At 40.6% G+C, this 23,175-nt stretch overlaps 1 protein-coding gene across 8 annotated transcripts in view; it reads right to left on the bottom strand.

The window, feature by feature from the left end:
* sgip1a (SH3GL interacting endocytic adaptor 1a) overlaps window positions 1–22,944 on the bottom strand; it is an 80,312-nt gene extending 57,368 nt beyond the window's left edge. For 3 of the 8 annotated variants that reach the window (XM_028587007.1, XM_028587012.1, XM_028587010.1), the window contains exons 1-4: window positions 22,763–22,944; window positions 18,697–18,797; window positions 8,847–8,996; window positions 4,162–4,206 (exon numbers count right to left, since the gene is read on the bottom strand). In XM_028587007.1, coding sequence (XP_028442808.1) covers window positions 4,162–4,206; window positions 8,847–8,898 — 97 coding nt within the window. In that variant the 5' untranslated portion in view covers window positions 8,899–8,996; window positions 18,697–18,797; window positions 22,763–22,944. Of the gene's footprint in view, window positions 1–4,161; window positions 4,207–5,026; window positions 5,207–8,846; window positions 8,997–18,696; window positions 18,798–22,762 lie in introns of those variants that run through there. The other 5 variants (XM_028587009.1, XM_028587011.1, XM_028587013.1 and 2 more) reach the window with 5 other exon arrangements.
* Window positions 22,945–23,175: the final 231 nt, after the last annotated feature.

The raw sequence follows: 23,175 nt of genomic DNA, 5'->3' as shown, positions 1-23,175 counted from the left end.
AAAGTACGTTTGATTTTTGGATTTACTGTAGCGAGTTTCCCTCATTGTGATTATCATTTTGGAGGTTACAGTTCACCAACAGTTATATTTAGCACAACATCCCTGTTTTTAGCTGCTATATTGTGTCTACAGGGAAGGGGGTTATCACCAATATGAATACAGAATCTCACCCTTTGAACTAAAATGATGTAATCACCCCATGTCTTCTACCCTGTGTGTGCGACAGCCATTCTGGTCATGCCATTCTAGCCATGACATGGGGCTTTAAAAAGCAGAGCTAACAAGGATTAGCATCCAATTTTAAACACCTGACTGTAATCCTGCCCTCACACAGTCCATGCTAAGCCTGCGCTAGCCATGCTAATGGAAGGGAAGAGGATGCAGACAGTCCACATTTTTTCTTCTCAACTGTTACCTAACAACTTGGCTCGTGACAAATGCAGTGGATGACAGGACAGCACACTTTCAGGAAAGGGGGAGCAATAGTTTAACTTGTGATTTCTTACTGTTGAAGTAAAGTTGGATAAGTCGGTTCTATTACTGTATTATTTTTGTTCAACTCTGCTTCTGTAATTTTATATCATGATTCAACACTGTACAAAAAAATCGAACCATGTGATTTGTATACTTCTTTGCCCTGTAACAGAAAAGAGAGTTGCCTAGATTACCTATCAACACACTTTTTAGACCACATCACTGTCATTATATTTTACTGATCAACACTGTGCAGAGCTAAGCTTTACCTTCAAGACACATACTGTATCATAAACCAAACACCAAAAGGGAAAACACTGAATCACTTTGGGTTGATTATTAATTACTGGCTATTGTGTGGTCAGTTATAATTGCCCTGAGATATCAAATATTTATAATTATATATCACACAGATACCGGCACAGTCAGCATGAGCTTATTAGACATTATTGGGCACAAGGTAACTGTATGCTACAAACACAGCTGTGCCCTAACTATGACAAGGGCAGAAAGGGCGTAGCCTTATGTATTATGGTCATCATCTAAATTATAACCTACTGAGCAGTTTTTAGTTTGTATAATGATGATGCAAGTGTGACAAGCAAGGATGCTGTTATGGTTGCTGTCATTACAATCTGCTCCAAGCGGTCAGGCTGGCTGTTGTTTGCATTTTTCATGATACAGTAGCATGGCAGTTTAATACACCAATATCAAACATTCAGGAGAGGCTGTTATTGTTGTATCAGTCGTTTTAAACAGATTAAATGTCTCTCATATAATTTAAAACTCAATCTCTCTCTGACTTCACACAGCAGGCCAGTAATCACAGACCTTTTATTTATCATGCATGGGCAGTTAACAATGAGAACAGACATGAAGAAAACTTCAATTATAGTCTCCTACAAATAGGAAACTAATCACGAAACTGTTGAAAAGAGATCTACAGACCCTTTTGGCCATATAATTATTTCAATTCATTACACGGTTATATGTCAACTTTTAAAGCCGTTTTTACTGAACTACTTCCTGTTTGGCATGTGGAAGTGATCCATTCAGGGGTTTGACTTTATTTAGTTGTTTATTTACTTCTGTGCTTTATGTAAGTGTTAACCTCTTTATTGCAAGCCCAATTCCCCTTATTGCGTTATAGCGTTTGAATGACAGAATTAACCTTAGATTGTTTTCATGTTCTACACAAGCTGGCATGGTGGTCATGATATCGTTACTGCCAATTCTGTAAAACTTGGAAATGTCTTTTAATTAGGGCTGGGACGATTCGTCGACATAGTCTACTTCATTGATTACGTAAATGCGTCGACACAAATAATTTGCGTCGACGCATCACTAAATTAAATAAATGAATAAAACTTGCATGCAAATTAATTAATGTAATGCGGAACTAATGTAATGTGGAACTACTGTTAGATACGCGGGTTGTATGGACACCTAAACTGTAGTCCCGCCTTAGCTCTGAAGCTAGCCGAGCTCCTCCGTCTACATGCAGTTTTTTGTTAGGTCGACCGTGTCATGTCCTCTCGTCTCATGCCGTCCCCACCTCGAAAACTTCGGTCTTTGGGTCAGTTCCTGTAGTAGGCTACAGGCAAGAGAGTGGTGGATAAGACGAGGACTGTGTGTTGGCGTTGTTCAGCAGTTGTTGGGTATGTGAGTGGAAATACATCTAACATGCTAACGCATATCCGACGCCATCACCCAGATGTGCCATTCACTGGAACGAGACAAAAAACTGTCCAACTTCTCCTCCCTACAGTGCTTAACCAGCCTTTAGATACAAATAATTAAAGTTACATTAAAGGGAGAAGAGCTTGGATGTTAAACAAGAGCTTATTCATTATTACTGTTAAATAAAGCAAATACAGGCTACTCTTTTTGCACTTGCACTCGGTTTACTTTAAGTTTTTATTTTTGTATTCCTCCTGAAAGTAACTTTATTTTGTGGTTGGATTGATAGCCTACAGCTGGCTTAAGGTTGCACTAAAAATTCATTTTACTTGAACACTGCAGTGTTAAACAATTTTAATAAATAGAGATTTGAACCTTATTGAAATTTATTTTGTGTAAATTGTTAATAATTGAGCAATGGGAAAATAATCGCTAATTGAAAAATTAATCGTTAGATTAATCGAAAAATGTATCGCTAGATTAGTCGACTAATTGAAAAAATAATCGCTAGATTAATCGTTTAAAAATTAATCGTTTGGGATAGCCCTACTTTTAATCTTTTTATTTGTCACATTAAAATCATATGCAAACATAACATCACGTCCCACTTCATAACATCCTTACAAAAACATGAAACATGCACCATACTTCAAGCTATTAGGCTCAGCATTTGAAATAAGAAAAAAATGTGGTTTAGGACTGCAAATTATATAACTGAGAATTATTGCTGAAAATCAGTACAAACTGCTAGAAACTAACTATATGAGAGCTGCCACTTCAAAATCAATATATAGGTTCCTGCCCTCCCCTACAAATCCACTCCTAACTTAACTGACCGGGCTACTATGTTACTATGTAACATTTTCTTATTCAAAACTTATTCATTCCTTTTAAAGCTCTGACAGACAGACACACACATACACAAACACAACCAGACAGCAAGCTAATGAGATTCTTCCTTAGCAGCAGAGACACTGGCATTGAGTTCATTTACTAAATGCACCGGAATAAACACGCTTGAGTGACGTGACGTGATCGTCTAGAAAAAGAAAGAAAAATGTACGTAACTGCAGTGGGTAAATATTGTAAGCAAAAGTGCCCTAAACATATTTCCCTTCAATGCGGCCTATGTATCGCAGACTGTGGAAGCTTACATAATCCAAGGTTGATTCAGTAAAATATATTAAGGTTGTTCTGGTCAATCAAATGGCAAGTGGTCATTAACATACTGTAGGATGCCTAAACCATACGAAAGATAAGGAATAAGAGATATCATATGAAACAGATGGATGGATGGAGGCTTTCGCGTGCCAGCTGCAGAGCTGTAGGGATTCATCCATCACTGGCCTTCCCCCTGATGATGTCATCAATTAAAGGGACATAAAACTAAAACAATCATCAGTTTTCTTTTTCCTCACTATGCTCAAACCAACAGAGATGGATCAGTCCAACCATGGGTGGCTACAAATGTACGCATGCACCCACCCATACAGATATGCAATCCACATGCAAGGGCTGGGTAAAAATGGCAATGTAGTGTGAGCAGATACACACCAGAGTCTTATGGTACTATGCGTGTGTCAGTGCATGTGTTTCAGAGAACACCATACAAAGAGAATTTATACAAGTGAGCCAGCTGGGCACATAAGCCCTCCTGCACAATAAGTCCAAATAATCCTTTACGATAGGAAGCGGGAAAAGGGGGGGTGGGAGTGGGGGGTACTATGCACATACAGACACACACACTCAGAAAGGTACACACAGTTCAATTAGCCTCGCTATTGTGCCGCTGTGGTAGACATTCAGTGGCTGTGCCCTTTTCCTAAGAATAACATGCAAGTCACCGGAATGTATGCACTCAAAATAGCAGGGCAGTATATGACATTTCAACCTCCCAAACACATACCCGCTTGCCAGTAGATGAAGCGCTGTAGGACAAGGACATAAAGGGGGGGATTACCCTGAATAGCAACAGAAATGGGGACAGCACAATAAAAATCACCTTACCTTCCATCATGGTTGCAGATTTGCATTCCTCTATCTCCAAGGAGCCTGAAATGAAAGCAGAAGGCGTGGGGAGGGGGAGAAGAGAAGAAGCCCCCAGTTACCAGAGAGACAGTAGAATTGATGGGCAGCAGAGCAGCCGTGTGCATGTGGCTAACGCCCTGGCTAACAGTGAGCCTCCGACACCCCCAGACGTTGCCTGTCAACTAGACCAGGAGGACAGAGAGAGAGAGATACAGAGAGAGAGATAGAAAGAGAGAGAGAGAGAGAGAGAGAGAGAGAGAGAGAGAGGGGGGGGTAGGGGCCCGGCCGGGTTTGCTGCCGATCAGAGCGGGGGCTTAAGCCATGGATGATGCTGCTGCTGCTCTAACCTACACATTCAGCCAAGGATGCTGAGAGGTGGGGGGGAAAGCTCACTGGAGGAAAAAAATAATTAAAGAAGCCAGGGTAGAGAGAGAGAGGGAGGCAGAGAGACTGAGGGGGAGGGTGGGTTATATGTGTGTGTATGTGTGTTTGGCAGTGGGGGTGGTTGTGTTGAGGAGGGGCGGAGGCAGTGTGCTGAGGTCAGAGATGGCCTCAGCCAATCCCTGCAGCTCTCTGTTGAGTCACATGGCTTGCAGCTTGAATCTCCTGACACCATGGCCCAAGAGACTTCTACATTAGTAACCGCTCTTGCTTGACAAATACTTCTGAGCATGCACTGAATACACACACGTGTTTACACAACCAAATCGAGGCGCAGAAAACGCCACCATACATGTACAGAGTAAATACAGAGGATACACAAATGTGGTAAACACACACACACACACACACACACACACACACACACATACACACACACACGCACGCCTCCCCTACACCCTACCTTATGTCAGTGCAGTGTGCCAAGCCTGCCCAGCGGTGAATGACATTAATTATTTGCTCGCGGAGAGAGTAGCGTGCAGGTGCGAGCCAAGTGACAACCCATGTTGAGGACACACACCTACACAGACTCTACAATAACACACCACTGCACAATATATGTGCCCTGCACCCCTCCTGCACAGTGACTATTCCTGTAGTAGCTGCGTGTGTGTGGCTGCATGTGTCCCGCCCTCCTTGGAATAAGGTGCGGTTTACACTGCCCTCTCTCTCCGTCCCTCCTCCTCTCCCCGTTCCCTCCCCCCACCTTCCCCTCTCTCTGCCAGTCTGTCACCGCGCTGCCTTTTTCTGTCTCTTTGCTTTCCCACTGCACAGGGACGAGGATCGATCAGCGTGACGTCATGGCAACGCAGGCTACAGTTGCAACTAACGAGCAGGAAGGGCCGATGACCGGACAGCCCCCAGAGAGGGGTTTGCGCTTGTGTTTGTGTGTTGATTAATTTTCTATGAGAGGGTGCAGAGAGAGAAAGGGAGAGAGGGAGGGAGGGAGAGAGGGAGGTAGGGGGTGAATGTTTATGTGGACAAACTAAAGAGCAGAGGAGACTGACAATTAGGCAAACCTACAAAACAACACCTACAAATGAGACCCTAAAGTGATACTTTACAAAAGAAAAAAATTAAAATCTGGGAATGAACCAGGAACAAATTCAGCAAGCAATCTGAGTCTAGTATTGTTTCTAGGATTATTGTCTTTATTGTTAGTAGTAGTGATAGTAGTCATTGTAGTCACAGTAGTACTTCATATTGTGTATCAGTATAATGTATATATTAAGTATTTAGTTCATAGAGTATTCAATGAAGTATATATCAGTTTAATTTACATTTATTTCAAACTAAATATCCTTCTTCTGTGGAAATCAACATGTTTTGTTTGTTTTGTAAGGTCAGACAATATAAACAATCAGAAAGACAAATTAATATGTTAAAGTAAGATTTAATAAAGAATAAAAAACAGAAGTACCAAAAATATATATAATAAACATTACAAATTACTAATGTTGAACTATTTGTCCAAACATTAAAACAGAAAGATTTATTGTGTCAGGGAATCTTACTTATTTTTAAAGGAAGTCAATGTCCAGGATAGCAAATGTAACATTTTCCACAGAAAGAGAACTTGATACCTTTTCACCACTGCTGGTTGTTTATTATGCATTTTTTTCTATTATTACTGAGCAGGAGTTAATGTAAGAAATCTGTAAGCATATTGAGAGACCTAAACTTCTCTTTTTAAAGCCATCGTTCTGTGTATTTCTTGAGCATTCCTATGGAAGCCCGGTATTCAGCGGGTATCAAGCTGTGCCGTCATAAATCTACTGAGCCAGGCAGCGTGTGTGGCGTAATGGTGTTCACATAGATGACTTTGGATACATCCATATGCATGTATGGATGTACACTGTATATGGTGTGTTCATGGGGAATCCTATAGCCTGTGACAAATAAATATATTTTTCCCCCTCTATCTATTTGTCTCTCTATCTATCTTCAGTCATGCTTTAACAGAAGTCAGCCATGAGCCTCTCCATGCCCAATGAATCCTCTCCAGTCAGGCTTAAGCCCATGTGATAGGGTCTCCCTCCCTCCCTTCCTCCAAAGCTCTTGTTCTTTCTGTGATTTATCACTTCTTCCCTTTTCATTTACTGATTTATCCCTTTTCCTAACCTGTTATTTTTGTCAAGCTGCCTCTATATGGCTCAGTCTGTCACTTGCCTCCTCCCTACTTTCATCCCTCTGTCTCTCTTTGCCCAGTTCCTCTGTCTTAACACCCAGCAGATGCTCCCCAAAAAGAGGGTACCCCACCCTGCTACCAGCTTTAACTCCCTTCCCCCCCTTCACTCCAGACCCGTATTTGGTGATTCCCTGCCCTCTCATCTGTTCGATTATTTCTGCTGCCTCCCCTTTTTTGTCTTCTTAGCTACATCATATTTTCTGTTCTCTCCACATTTCTATTTCCCATCACTTCCCTTCTCCTATTTTCTTCTACAGTACATTACTCCTCTTGACTCAGCCCTGCTCACTTCCTTGGCTGCGAGACAACAAGCATCTTCTCCTGCACTGCCATCTAGTGTTCACTGAGAATTATGACTGATATTTACCATTGTGCTGGTGTTGAGGCAGTGTTGAGGAGGTAAAATATTGTGGATATTTGCTATGTGAGGTGTAGTACCATCAATATACTGTACTGGACATGTCTGGGGCAACTAGGCTGATATTTGGCAATACAAATAAAGAGATATGTATAGTGATTTTGCAGTTGAGAAATGCTGCCATGCCAGCTAGTGGAGGAGAATAGAATAAAGGAAGAGGAAGGGAGGGGGATTTGCTAAATAAAGCCTAATGCCTTATAAGCTCTGTTTTGGAGCTGCAGGAGTTGGAACAGCCTGAATAAAGACGCACACACTTATGTCATTTACTATGGAGAGAGTTAGACAATCACGCTCCCACGCTACAGGTATATAAAGTGGGCATTTACTGCATAATATACCAGAGAGAGGTAGCATTTATGACTACCTTGATAAGCAGTTTTAAAAAAGCTCTTACTACAAATTGGCTATAGGGGACGATATATGGAATAATGGCGTGAGATGGATGAAAGTATGGTGAAAAAGAAAATAACTCCTAAGTATGTCACTTCAATTGGAAATACAGTGCTTTGAATAGCATTAAAAACAATACAGCCACAGCAAAAACTCTTGTCAGTGCACTTCATGTGACTTAACGGTCACATGACACATACTATTAAAGCAGGAGCTCAAAAACTACATAACTGGCATAACTGAAAATTAACATTAATATAACCTTACAATGTTACAGTAACAGATAAATCAACAAGACGACCTCAGCAAAGATCTAAATGACTACACTACATTGCAGGCCAGTGGATTTGAATCTCAATGGCATACTCGTGTTGTTTTGAACTTGAAAGATTTGGAGCAAAATTAAATAAAACATAAGACTGGTGGCCGGGTTGGCTCAGTGGGTAGAGCAGGCACACATATACGGAGAGGTTTATGCCTTGATGCAGAGGTCCGAATCCGATTTCCTACATGTCTTCCCCCTCTTTCCCCTTTCTCACCTAGCTGTCCTGTCAAAATTAAAAGCGGAAAAGGCCAAAAAATAATAAACAAAAAAACACAAGACAGCAGAGGAGATCTAGAAAGGGTAAATAGAGCATGGGGAAATTAATAAAGTGGGTTTTTAATGCCATGTGAATCAATCCACCTACTTCTCTTTATCTTTCTAGCATTCTTTATCTAGTTCTTCCTTCCTGACAACATCTGCTTTTTTCTCTTTCTATCTAAAAGACAGTACCAGAGTGTTTCCTGACGCAACCTTCTGAGTGAACACACTGCACAGTGAACATGCAACACAGAATACACACAAATGCATATAGGCACACAAACAACACCCATATCAAATCCACATATTAGGGCTATACAATATCAGTAAGGTCAACAAAAAGTCAAGGTTAATGGCTACATATAGTACACACAGCTACAAGTACACACACATAATACTATAGTACAAGTTCATACACTCACAACTAGACACACACAACCCATGTCACCGCAGGAATCAGATAATCTAGCGTAAAATCCCTGAGAATACATAAAAAAACACAAATAACTGAAAAAGAAAAGTGACCTTTATCCATTACATGTCCTATTTTTTTGTATCCCTTATTTTCAGGTACGGTCACCATCCGCATTCTCACTGCTAAGGTGCTTCAGTACTTTACTGAAAGGTCAAGAAAGGGTTTTTACCTACTGTACCTGAAACGATGCAAAACCAGCCAGCAAACAACTCCTCAGTCATGTAAAGCCCCTCTCCATGGAAACTCCTTGTTCTCAATCTCACCCCAGCCAGACAGAGTGATGAGAAGGGAAAGACAAACAGAGGACGTAGATGATTCACTAGAAAAGATAAGAGGGAGATGAGAATGAGGAATAACCAAGGACTTCGCCAGACGTGAGATGCTCACAGGACATGCACGTACGCCGATGCAGAAACCAGCGCATAAATTAACAACTGAAAGTGTACCGGCGAAGGCATACACACAACTGCACAGGAACACAACCTACGGAGAATAATGTAGCACAGTAGGCTAGACAAGTCGGGCAGTGACGGTCAACATGTCCTTTACTGCAGAGCGAATACACACACACATACACATACACATATACACACTTTCCTGAAGACAAATATTTTAGACTGCATGTATGCATGTTACAGATTCTAAATGTTACTCTGCATCACCAAACTTTTGTTATGGTATTTCCAAACGTTTTCAACAGTCTCTCTGAACGTCAAGACATTTTATGAACTTACTAACTTCAGGTACTTCATTCTAATAGGTCTTTCTGAACAGAAAAAAAAACAAAAAAACATTTGTAAAGAAATATTTACAAATCTAACTTTTTGGAAATGTCTGTTGAGATCAGTCAGTGTACTTTTATTTTTCACCTCTGATGTTTGCTTTTCTGAATGATTCACTGTTAGTATATTCTGTAACAACGAAACAACTAAAAATCAGTTTAATTAAATATAAGGCATTACACTTATAATTAGACAGCCAAAAATACATTTGACAATACAGGTGAACTAGATCAAAATAAGTTGATTTACTTCCCAACAAGAACCCAAAAATGACACACTGTTGACGCCATCTACTGTTCACTTTAACACAGTGCACCTTTTCCTGCTATATACTGTACCTTTCCAACCATTCCATCTCTGATCCACTTACAGCTGCTCTGTTTCCAGTTTTAATAACAGTACAGTGACAATAAAACATACAGTTTGTCACAGGCATCAGTAGTCTGAATCTTGGTAAAAAAAAAACAACAACAAAAAAAACCATCTATTTTTGACTTCCCAGTATGTAGATACAGCATCTGCACAACTGCATTCAGTCTGGATCACTGCAATACTAATCCCAGAGTAAGCTATGGTTGGCTATAATAATTTAGCAGTACACTATAAGCTTGATACCTGCAGTGACACCAACAAAACTTCACTGTATCGTCACATTTAAGTACTTTACGACACGTTCTTTGGTCCTTATCTCAGTAAAGCACTCTTTCCTAAGAGCAGAGCAGCCTCCTTGGCATTTAGACACACTCTTACTATTCAGAAATAGACTATGGGCTCTTATTTCTGGCACATATTTAATACACCCCAGATGGCAGAAACTTGTGAAAAGTGAGACTGTTTACTTAAAAAACAGCAGATGCAAAAGAAAAAGTGAATCATCTTCTCTATGCCCACCCCATCTACGTCTCTTGATCCCTCCCGCTCCCAACCTCTACCTTGAATCTGTCTCAAGTTACCCCTCACACATACACCCTCCACCTCCCTCCCTCTGACCTACTTTTTCTCCACCTCATGCCTTTAGCCTGTGGGGTGCAGTGTTGCTCTAGTCGGACCTATTTTTCAGTGATGCTTGATGCATCTATATGGAGATCCAGAACTGTTTCCACGACCAGCAAAAACCGCAAGACAAATTCAAATGGGTCATCACTCTAGTACTGTGAATGAGGTTAAAAGGGGAAAGCTGCATTGAGCAGCAAACTGTCGTCATCATCTGGCAAATGAGGAACCACTGGGAGTCGAGGATGAGGTATGATGATGCCACTGCATTCATCAAATGTGTTCTAGTTCCATCCTCAATCTCCTCATGAAACAAAAATAGCAAACTTGCACAAATTGAGCTCTTCCCTTTGCAACAGTAACAGCTCGTGCTGAACCATTGTTGATTAACTGATTGTGGTGGTAATGCAACTCATGGATGTCAGGTGACAACCTTGCTGCTAAACTATCTGATGCGACAATGCACACAACACATCATGGCTGCTTACTCTCCTGGGGTGAACTGGGACCCCGTTGCCTGCTTGTCGTTAACGAGTAATGATCGGTCAATGAGGGTCGGCTATCAGTCAGAAAAAAAAAATCTACATTAGCATCCCTATACATGATTAATTACTTATCTTACTACTTACATACTTATTACTTACATAAACATTCTCACATGAAGATTTGCTGCTTTAAATGATAACTACAGTACCTTACAGTTTTCTGGCTGATGGTGAGACAAAATAGGCAATCTTCATACAACACAGCTGGGCTCTAGGAATGACAGTTTAAAGACCAAACGATCACTAAATAAAAGATCATTCGTTTTATGTTCATGCAGGTGATCATCTCAGGGCTTTTCAGACAGGCAGGCTAACTGCATCCCTCAACAGGACCAGTTAAACAAAAGGGATGCAGGTTTGTGTCTGGATGCAAAACTTGAGTTACCTTTCCACCTTCAAACACTACTAAAATTCTTAATAATAAAAAAAAAAAACCTGAAACAGATTTAATGATATTCTATATCTTGCCACAGTTACTGAGGTAACAGGATGATGACCCTAAGTCTGTGCTAAAGGAGCAGGGCACTGAAGAGCTGGGAAAACCCAGTGGAACATGACCATGCAGTGATGTGAACAAAGCTAACAGGAAGAGAGAGGTGCGTCTTTTCTCCTACAATAAAATCATCAGGTTCACTCACAGCTAGCCAACACACCAGCTAGCAATAAATATGTATTAATAATTAGGTTTTTTGGGGGGGGCAGGACAGGAAAGGGAGAGACAGGGAGGATGACACGCAGCAAAGGGATGCAGGTCGGATTCGAACCCGTGCCGCTGCCAAAGGACTCAGCCTACACTAGTGCTGGGCAATATGGAGAAAATTAAATATTGTGATATTTAATTTTCAAACCAAATACTTTGATATAGAAAATAGAAAATGACATCACTTTACTGTAATTCAGCCTTTAAAACCATATAAAACAACACTTATGCCATATTACGATATTACAAAATCCAAAATCTAAGACAAAATCAAGTCTCGTATCACGATTGATATAATATCGATATATTGCCCAGTTCTAGCGCACACTCTACTGGGTGAGCTAGAGGTCGCCCCCTTATGTTTTGTCACCGTTCACTACACACTGTTTAATAAAGCATAAATGGTCTCACTTCAACAAATTATGATACTGGATTTATAATTTGGTTTTAATGGTGCATTAATGTCATTACAGTACTTTGACTTCCATTGGAAATGTTTTTGCATTGATGCCATATTCATACCTGCAAACTCAGAAGGGCTGAAAAAGGTGACACATTCCCCCTCCTCCCCCAAGAAGAAAATAAAGGGAAAACAACAATTTCGCGGTGCTAAAACGATACTTTTAAAACGGTGCCTGAACCAAAAGATAGATAGATAGATAGATAGATAGATAGATAGATAGATAGATAGATAGATAACCTTATTAAATTGTATTTGTCTGATCAAAAATATAAAACCATAAAAAGTTGTTCAAAAAAAAAAAAAAAAAAAAAAAAAGAGCACAAAACGACAGCCTGCGACATTAAAGAATGGCTTGTTTATTGCTAAGGCCACAGGGTCAAAATGAAATGATTTATTAAAAATGTAATAACAATAACTTATAACTTATTTCACCAGTAAATTCCTATTAACGACAATAACAACCACTGGATGGGAAAAGGGTATTTTACAATAACTTTTACAATAATACAGACATAACCGTGTTTACTCCAGCTGCTAACTAATGGTAGGCTAACGTTACATACTGTCGAGTGTAGTGATTTGGAGCATCAGAGAGAAGCGCAGGCATTTAATACCCTTTTTCCACCAAGGCAGAGCTGGTGCTGGTTCGGAGCCAGAGCCTAGTTTCAAATCAGTTCGTTTTTCGACCACCAAAGCACCAGCTCCGAACCAGTAAAAGTGGTTCTTAAGTAGCACCAAATCATTGCTGGGCCGGAAGTAAGAACCGCTTACGTCAGCGGCTGGGGTGGGCTTACCGTGACCAACAAGACGAACAGAAACTTGTGACCGCCATTTTTGAATTAGCAGATAAACACGATGGACGCGATTAAACAAAAACAGCAGGGGTCAGAGGAGGAAACAGGCTGCTTTCTTGCACTATAAAGACAAGCCGCACGAACACGTTGGATCCACTGAGTTTGGATGCCGATGTAGGTCCGCAAAGCAATGAACATCAATAGCAAAGCAACGTCCGCCATTGTTGATGGTGGGTTTGTGTTTGGCGCCACCGCGCTAACGTTGCTGGGAAAGATGAGAAGTATGCTGTGACGTAAGACCTGGCTCTGTGCCGGCTCTTTAGCTCTGTGGAAAAGCCAACCGGTTCTTTGGAGGCTCGTCAGTCGAACCAACTCTGAACCGGCACTAGCTCTAGCTCTGAACCAGCACCTGGTTCTTGCTGGTGGAAAAGGGGTATCCGTGGCACCGAAATGAGGCACCAAAATCCGCGTTACTATTCAGTCCGGTAGATAACGGTCGTATTAGCACTGATGACATTTTCTCATTCAAAATGAAGATTTTCGCCGAAAAGCGAGTACCGTATTTTCCGGACTATAAGTCGCACTTTTTTTCCTACTTTGGCTGGTCCTGCGACTTATAGTCAGGTGCGACTTATATATCAAAATATATATAATTTAACATGTTTTTACATGTTTTACACATTACCGTCTACAGCCACGAGAGGGCGCTCTAGGCTTGTGACAACTACAACGCTCCCCCTAAAGACAACTGAGAAAGAAAAGAGACAAACTGCAGGTAGTAAAATATGCAGCCCCGAAAACGGTAATCGAGCAGCAGAAAGAGAGTTTGAAATGAGGGAGAAACTTATGAGGGAGACTGGCGAAAAGGTGACTCTTACTGCAATGAAGAAAACAAAGAAAACAAAGAAAGCTAATCGGCTAATCGTGGGCTGAAAGCAAGATGTCCAGAGCTGGAGGAAGAAGTCTGGAGGGGCTCGTTCACGGTGCAGTTACGTCTCCACGCCTTTTAATACCTCCGTGCTCCACACCCTGGTAGCTAGTTGTTCTGTGTGCTATTGTATAGTTCAATAACTGTTAATGTGTTACGTTAACATACCGGACACCTACCGTATTCAGCGTATTGTTCTGTGTGCTATTGTGTAGTTCAATAACTGTTAATGTGTTACGGTAACATACCGGACACCTACCATATTCAGCGTATTGTTCTGTGTGCTATTGTGTAGTTGAATAACTCTTGTATTTATAATCTAAATAAATGCGACTTATAGTCCGGTGCGACTTATATATGTTTTTTTTCTCTTCAGGACGCATTTTTTGACTGATGCGACTTATACTCGGGAGCGACTTATAGTCCGAAAAATACGGTAGTTTGCAGGTATGCATATTGTTTCCTTTGTCAACTAAAAAGGTACCCTTACATGTGACAACCGTGTCACTTTTTTCCTATACCTTAAATTTTACGTTTGTCAACAGAGAGAAGCAGTTTTGCAGATATAATGCCTCTCAGTAAACGTCATCTCTATACTGGGCCTTCCTTAGGCTCATGTTGCAACTGTCACGTCTCATGTCCCAAGGCCTCGTGCCATTTCCTGCACAATGCTGAAGCAACATCCCTGCAAACCTCCACCCTGCTCCAACTCTCCCCACCCCCAAAGTGCCCTGATGAGGGATCATGATTAAGGAGCAGTCATTAAAATGTACACAGACAAACAGCCACCCACAGATTAGGCAGCAGTTGAGTGCAGTCAAACCAAAACAACTCACTCTCCACTGAGCGGCAGGGGAAGGCATGCAGGGCGATAAGGCGTGGCGGAGGCAGGGTGCCATGTCGAGTGCCTACGTGCCAACCAGCCACTCATGATATCCTCCGTCTGTGTGGCCAGACAGACACTGTTCTCTGTCATTACCCAACTTGCTGCCCTGCCCAGGGGTCCAGGCACACACATACACACTACATCAAGCAGCAAGGTTTTCTGTGTAATTAGCACCCACTTCCTAATTACTTGATGATGCTGAGAAGGCTGACTGCCTGCTCATATGTGGATTTGGATTGTTTAGTCTGATGCCACTGGGGGTATTATTTAGATTCATAGCTTTATGTTCTTATAGCAAGAGATGGGAGTTCTTAACACTGTTATCTGGGAAAATAAAAAAGCGCTAGTGAGATAGCAAGTTAGCAAGTGTTGCAGGTTAGCATCGTTGGTCACATTGGAAGATATTCAGTCTGACTTTAAACCAGCCACAGTGGTCGGTTCAGTTCAAAATGAAAATCAACTTGTGGAGACTTGAAACTTGACATGACAGTCTTGTATGACTACATTTCCTAGTGCCTCCCTGCCCTGCAGCACCAGTTTAATACTGTCAGCCTGGACTATTCTCGGACCCCAAACCCCAGGCCGAGTCAACCCCCTGTTAAAAGCCCCCTCTGAAAACCAAGTCCTCCCCTTCAGCCTCAGGGGATGGAAAAGATGAGCTCATCTCTCTGATACTGGGCCGGTCTGGTCTGTGGTCTCCCTAATGGTCTCCAGGATGTCAGCACCGGTCCAATAAGTCCCTCTTACTCACACCAATTACCATTTCCACACATGGCCCAAGCCTAAATAAACAGAGCCCAAACTTGCTATACAATCAGCTTATATCTATAAACAGTGGAGAAATTTAAATTGGGCCACTCCCAAGAGTACCGGCCTTTGCTTGGACAGCATGGCTGAGATGACAGAATGGAACCAGATGAACTCACTGCAGGGAGTTTCAAAGGAGTATTTTAAAGACAACACAAATAGCACAGACATGAGTTTGACGCACCCTAATAGTTTATTTGGATAATTCAAACAGAACATTTTAATATCAAGTTAAATCATTATAACTTGATATTAATTAGATTTGGAAGGTATGGTTCTGTTTCCATGGTAAATGGCCCCCCATCAAGAACACATTGAGCTAAATGACTCCTCTGCCTAAAGCTAAGGTGGGAACAGAAAACCTGATAGTTTAATTAGTTTTGGCCAACAAAAAAAAGAGAAACACTTGCCTACACTTGCTTACTGGCTTACTCTGGGTTGGCTGGACACCCACAAGAATGTTGCTAATATAGGTTATGTGTGTGTGTGTGTGTGTGCTGTGACGTGCCAGTAGGAGGCCAGATAAGCCTCCCAATGACGCATTTAATATTGAACCAATAATTCATGAGGCATCCTAAAATAGGAGTGTAGATTTTTAAGATCTGCTGTATCTAACAGTAGTGAGAACAATACACCTGCCTCTGACATACTATAGTAGGTCATGATGAGGCAGATTCAAATCATGATGAAGTATATGCTGTTATAGTAAGGTTCACAAAATGACTGACTATCTATCATGGTTCACCAGTTCCTGTGGTCGGTTCATGGTTCCTGTTCCCTCGCTTTGTAGGCCTTTTAACTAAATGTGGGCAGTGAACCCAACTAGGACCAACCACACTTCCTGAGTCCGGTGGGTAAGCAAACTTTTAAAATGTCGCAAAAAAAAAAAAAAAAAAAAAAGGAAAATGTGAATTAGAAGTGTTTCCATCAACTGGTTTAGAGCAAATAAACTAGACTACGTAAAGCGTACTTTCATCACAAGTTGACGTCACGCATGGTTGTAGATTGCAAACCGGCGTGCTAAATCAAAGAGTTTAGAAGCTAAGCTCTTTGGCTAAATGGAGAGAGGTAGCATTGGACAAGTTGGCCATCTGTGCAGAATACAGGGTCGACGCAGAGACATTTGGTGTCAGCGAGACAACCGTTTACCACTGTGTATCCGCAGTGTGCACGGCCATACGATTAAAGCTGTTGAACCAATTTGTCAATTTAACCGACGTGGCTGAGGCACAGGTTATAGCTGAATGGGACCCATATCCCGATCGTTCCCCCATCCGATGGATACCGGGACTATAGTCATGCAAGTTACATGTTCGCTACGTCACAACTTATTCGGCAAAGCAGTTTCCATCTCCCATTTTGGGCATTCATTGTTTTTCGAAAATTGGCAAAAACCACCTCAAGCGAGCATAAAAACTTTACGCAGTTTCCATCAACATTTTCTAATGCGTGTAAAAATATGTTGATGGGAACATGGCTACTGTAGTGACACAGCAGGAATCTTCTACTGCAAAATATGTGAAAATGTGTTTTTGCGTATGTGAGGTGGGAGTGGATGGGTAATTCTCAAAGTATACAGAGGTTCTTTTAGCATATTTAAACTCTTCATTTATAAAATGTATAGTTTAATCTTAAAAAGTCAGGCAATAGTGCAACAATGATCATTAAAAATTCCCAGAGCCTTAAGTGACTAGGGCTGGGTTTTCGATACCGGTACCGTGACTTCGATACCGGCTCCTTAACAATACTTTTTTCGATACCAATTTTATCAAATCCATTTTAATAAAGAATAACATCTAGAAATTACAACACAAATCTTTTTTATTACTTTAATTAATGTCTTAATAATTATTCCTATGACGTGTAGCATTAGACAGCCAATCAGCAGCATTACTAGATCTTAGTAGAAGCATGCTGCATGCTTATTGGCTCACTGTTGCTGATGAGATTTACTCCTTAGGTATTGAAATTTGGTATTGAATGATCGGGCATTTTCCGATACTCGATACTATAGAGGCAATTCAGTCTAGTCTTAAAACTAACTACAGTCTAAACTCAAAAAGCTATTCAAAGAACAAGAAAATGGTTGCATTGAAAACAGGAAATGCATTACCCCTGTTCATCATATCAAGATGCACTGCTGTGTTATAGTACATGTATCATCAACAGTACCCTTCCTGTGGCATAAATCTTCCTCACCCAAAATTGTGGAAAAAAGGCAGTCAATTTTTACTCTCTTTAATCTTGTTGAGGAGCAGGTTAGTTACTTACTTCCTACCTGACGTCACTTTATCCTGAGAGGAGAAATGGTGCACTGCATGCACGTTATTAAGGCTGATCGTGGATTTTTTTTTTAGGTCAATACCATAAATATTATGTAAATATCAATGTTACATTGGTAAATTTATTTTTCAACAAACAATACTGTATATGGCAATGAGTAGACCCTTCAAATTTGGTTTAAAGAATTGTGAAAAGACATGTTTGAGGCAGGACATTTTTACAGTTATTATTCCCCCCCCAAAAAAAATTACATGAGACGTATTAAATTACATTTATACAGATACGTATAGCCTTTTATCTGTGTTAGACGTATAGTAGCCAAAATCAGTGACATGTGAACTGTCTTGGTAGTGTAGTGCAATGTGCCTTTCTGTTCTGTGCTATGAGGTGCACTAAGGTGTCCTATGGACCGACTTGGGAGTATGTAGGGCATGCACGCACGCACGCACGCACACACAGCTGGAGCTGAATCTTATAAGGTGATACTATACAAATATGTGCAAATTACACACTCCAATATCCATGTGCATCTACATACACATGTACTACAGAAGCACTTCTACCCAGAAGGCACAAGATCCCTTGCTCTTCATTACTCATCGCTGACTTGTTTTACACCATCTCCTGAGTGTCATATAATAGAGCATGTTCTCCTCTTTTCCTCACAGAGAGCTGCAGCTAACCCACGCGCACAAGGCTTACCCAAATCCCTCATACACTTCCGGTGAACTCTCTTCCTTCATGATGCTGACACACACAGTACCACAACACCGCTAAATACATTTTTTACATTGGCAAATATACAGGACATATTTCTTTTTTATTTAACCACACCTACCTCAATGCGAAAAAATCTAATTTGGATATAGAAATTTGTAGTCCCAAAATGTTCCGCCTTTTTCTTTTTAGCCAGCTGCTGTTTCAAAGTCCATTTGTGATCTGCAACACAATAAAAAACATGATCAGACTTACAAATTTGCGGGAACCAATCTCAAACTGGCTTATCCACCTGGAGCGCTATTGGCGGGTTTAACACGATGACGATAGAGAAGCGACCAAGCAGCTTTTTGTTTACATTCAACAAGCCGGTCACCGAAGCGCAGCACTCCATGGCAGCAACCCGTTGATGCCGCTGTCGCTGCTACATCACCCGGATCGTTGGTCTGATTGGTCGAAGGACTATCCAATTGCATACAGAGTCATTTGAACTATGCCCGTTGATCACACCTCTTGTGCAGTAGAAAATACAGAGCAGACTCCCCAGATGTTCCATCTTAAAAGATTGAGCTTGGTCTGGTGACCAGACTACTAGACCTCGACTGGCTAGTTGAGCAAGGTGAATTATTTAAAATTATTCATATATTTAGAAACTCCTTAGGTCTTATACTTAAAACAGAAATGTACAGATAGATTATAACACTGATGGGTTGGTCAAATGGTAGGTGTTTTCCCAAGCATGCAGACAGGCCTGTATGACTGATACTCTCTGAGGAAATACTTTGCTCCTCCACACTAGGACATACTGTGAGGCATCCCCCATGAACAATCCATAGCAAAAGCAAAAGCAGCATAAATGACTCACCCTGTCTCCAACAGCAATGAAAACACTTTCTGTATTTAACAATGCAAAATTGGCTAAAGAAGGATATATTCTTATTTATTAGAAGGGGGAGATGAGTCAAGGCACATTGAGAGGATACATTTTATATGCTTTTTCGTTGAGCAAACCTGGAAGTAGGGCTTTGACTCCGAACTTTGTTATTTGAATATAATTTGAATATTTAAAAAAATTATGATATTCGAATGAATATTAGGCAGCCCTTCATATTCGAACCCGTTATGGGCATTATTTTTTTGTAAATGTGTTTGCTTGTAAACTGTTTTCAATTCAGATTCCGAGGCTTTTTCACGCATTTCAAAATGTAACTACACGTTGCGGTGACGCACGTCGCTCAGCCGTGGCTTGCATCCCCCCCCCCCAACTCATTTCCTGGTTCTCCTTCTCCATAAACAACGTGAAATCAAGGAGAGGGTTAACTTTTCCTGCTACAGATTTCCCACCGTGGTCAGAAAGCACAGGGGAGACACTTCTCTCACTATGACTCTAGAGTCAGTACTCACTCTGAAACTACCGGTAATCACCGTCACCCTCTCACTCTAACACACACTCCCCACACAAACACACACCGGCTCGACGCACACACCAGCGCACAAGTATAAACATAAGAGCACTTACGTAGGCTACGGTGAAAGCTTATATACTGTCTATGGGTGAAAGCTCTGAACTTCCTGTCGAAAGCATACCGTTTGTGTTTAATCCAGGGTCTGACTTTTAATTAAAAAAAACAGTTATGGCAGTGTGTTTTTCTGAAAACATCATTGCCTGCCATTGACTGATACACTGCCCTCCGGTGGACAGTAGGGCTGGGCGATATGGAGAAAATCAAATATCACAATATTTTTGACCAAATACCTCGATATCGATACCGCAACGATATTGTAGTGTTGACTATTGGTGCTTTCACAAAAAATATTTACACAATGAGATTTTTGATAAATAATCATCGGTAATGTGGATATAATGACTAAGTGGGTAAAGGCAAATAATAAAACAGTTACAACAGTCTGTTAAGTTCAGAAAATGACATCACTTTACTGTAATGCAGCCTTTAAAACCAGGAAAAGACAACACTTACGCAATATCACGATATCCAAAATCTAAGACAATATCTAGTCTCGTATCACGATGTTGATATAATAGATATATTGCCCAGCTCTAGTGGACAGAACATCTAGGTCTTACTGAAGGCATTTAATGGTCAAAATATTATTAATAAATAATAATTTTAATTGTAATATTAATATTAATAAACAAACAAACTTCGAATATGATTTTTGGGCAAAAGTCAAAGCCCTACTTGGAAGTGTGCCCAACAATAGCCGACATTTCATATTCTGCTATTTAAGTCTTTATTTTTATTTAAGCCATTCTGACTTGTAAAACGTCAAACAGGTCTGAACAGGTCTGTGCTCGCTGTATTCTCTCTCCCACCACACTTGGGCAAAAAATAACTAGGCAATGTTAACTATGTTAATGATGTTTTACAGTATTCATAGAAATATATGTGATATGTATTGCAGAACTAATAGGCCTACTTATTTTGTATTGCGTAAAAGATTCTTGGTACCTGAGGCTCGGCTACATTATTTGAAACCATTTTTAATAGTTTTTCCCCCCAAAGTGTCTGCTGTTCTGCAGTGTGATAGGGGACAAACTGCTGTCTTTCTGGGCAGAGCCCAGAAAACATTCCCGGATAAAGCTGCATTTGAGGGTTTTCGCAGCTCAACACAGGAAACAGAGATCCAAACTTTTCCCAGGCTGGATTCCCAGGCACTGTCCACCTAGGACTGAAACCTCATTTATCTCTCATCACTCTCAAGCTTGGCAATCCCTTCTCTCCCCCACAGCTTTTCCCACATTTCACAAACCTCTACTTGAACTCACTCTACTTGAACTCTCACACGTCCAGTAGGCCTCTGGGATATTATAGCTGTCCCAACACAATACCCCCAAACCCAAGCTAATATCTGCACAGATTTTTTGTTTAAAGACAACTGACAAAATGTCTCAGGCCACTAAAGGATAGGTTCACAATTTTTCTAATCGGTTTCTCAAACAAATGGTAATTATTTCTTCTTTGAGCCAAACCTCCTGATGGACAATCGACCTGAATGAATTGACTAGAATACATTCATTTCTCAGCTGTTTTAGATGACAAAAACTGATCAGTCTTGTATCCCCTTCTCCTCTCTCAACTCCCTAATCGAGCCCTTGCTTTCACATACCGGATTGCAACATTGCGGAGTAAACTTTAACTAGCTGCTACAAATATCTCCATTGTGTTTTTAGAATTGTCAGGGGTACCGTGATTTCAAGGCCCAAGGTGACTAATGTCAGGACCTGACTGTGTCAAGACTACCATGGTTTAAATCCCAAAAGCACTCCCTTAACTTTCATAAAAAACCCTGAAGATTGATCAAAAAACAATGTTGTACATTTGGAATCCATGATTGAAAAGAATATATTTTATCTCATATATCATCATATGATATCATATATAATCTCATAAAGATCTCAGCAACATGTAAAACTGTAAAAATACAGATTGTCAAAACCTCATGGCATCATTTTCTGACATTTTTAGTCCTCCTGGTTTTGAAATGTGATTTCATTTCCTGAACAATAAACAGTAAATTCCCACACAACATAGGTTTTAGCCCTAAAATTAGCTTGCTAACCCATGCAACGTTTTCCGAATGTTCCTCTAGCTAGCCTTGTTAATTCACCATTCACACTAAAATCCCACTCTCACGTCTTCTGTACTCCACGTTAACTAGCCTAGCTACTACTTACATAACTTTATCAATGTAGGCTAATAACAGCATTGGTTTTGTGTCTGGACCTGGCCTGTGTAGAATGAAGGGCATGGATCTATCCACTGTTGGGTCGTATCATCATCCTACCCCCTTAGCTAGCATACATGTTAAAGCCATAACGTTAGTGGATTACGCTAAGTAAGGGTGTCGATTATACGGAATTAATGGCCGGAGTCCATTAATTGCATAATAAAGGAGATCAAGTATTCACCCCTATAGTATAACATAACGTTACGTTACTGTGTGTAATGTGGTAAAAGTATACAATTTTATTTAGTTCAAACTTATTTCATTCAGACACCAACGTTATATAACCCGTTTGGACCTCTAATGTAGCTAGCTAGGTAACTTTAACGTTAGCTAGCTAGCTAACAGTGGTGAAACTGTTCACACTTGACTCGCAGAGCTAACTGTTAGCTAACTCACTGTTAGCCTCGGTTTTTCTCAACGATAAAAACATCACTTACCGCTCTTTGGACAACGTTTTGTTTTTTGGGGTATATTCTGTTCAGTTGAAACCAAAGATATTCTGTCTTCTGCACAATTAAGAAAAATGTATAACCCTTTCCAAACTTGCGACTGTTTTGCTCAGCCAATGAAGATGGACGTCGGAAGTGACAAGTAACGTTAACGTTAGCCGTTATCTTTTTTTTTTTTTTTCGTTGATGGCATGTTTAACTCCTACGCCTAGCGATAGATATTTTATGTGCATGCAACTGCAAGTTAGTTTTGGTCTTCAAGGCGTTTGTGAAAGGGGACCTGCGTATTGGCAAATCTGTTTAAATTTTTTTTAGATTTTATTTATTTAGTCAATTAGAAATATTATGAGATCCATCTAACTATATAAATACAGCAACCAAAAATCATTTTTATTTTCATT

Source organism: Perca flavescens, chromosome 9 (assembly GCF_004354835.1).
Source record: "Perca flavescens isolate YP-PL-M2 chromosome 9, PFLA_1.0, whole genome shotgun sequence".
Classification (NCBI taxonomy): Eukaryota; Metazoa; Chordata; class Actinopteri; order Perciformes; family Percidae; genus Perca; species Perca flavescens.
Note: the sequence above shows the minus strand (reverse complement) of the source record. Positions and strands in the feature narration are given on the sequence as shown.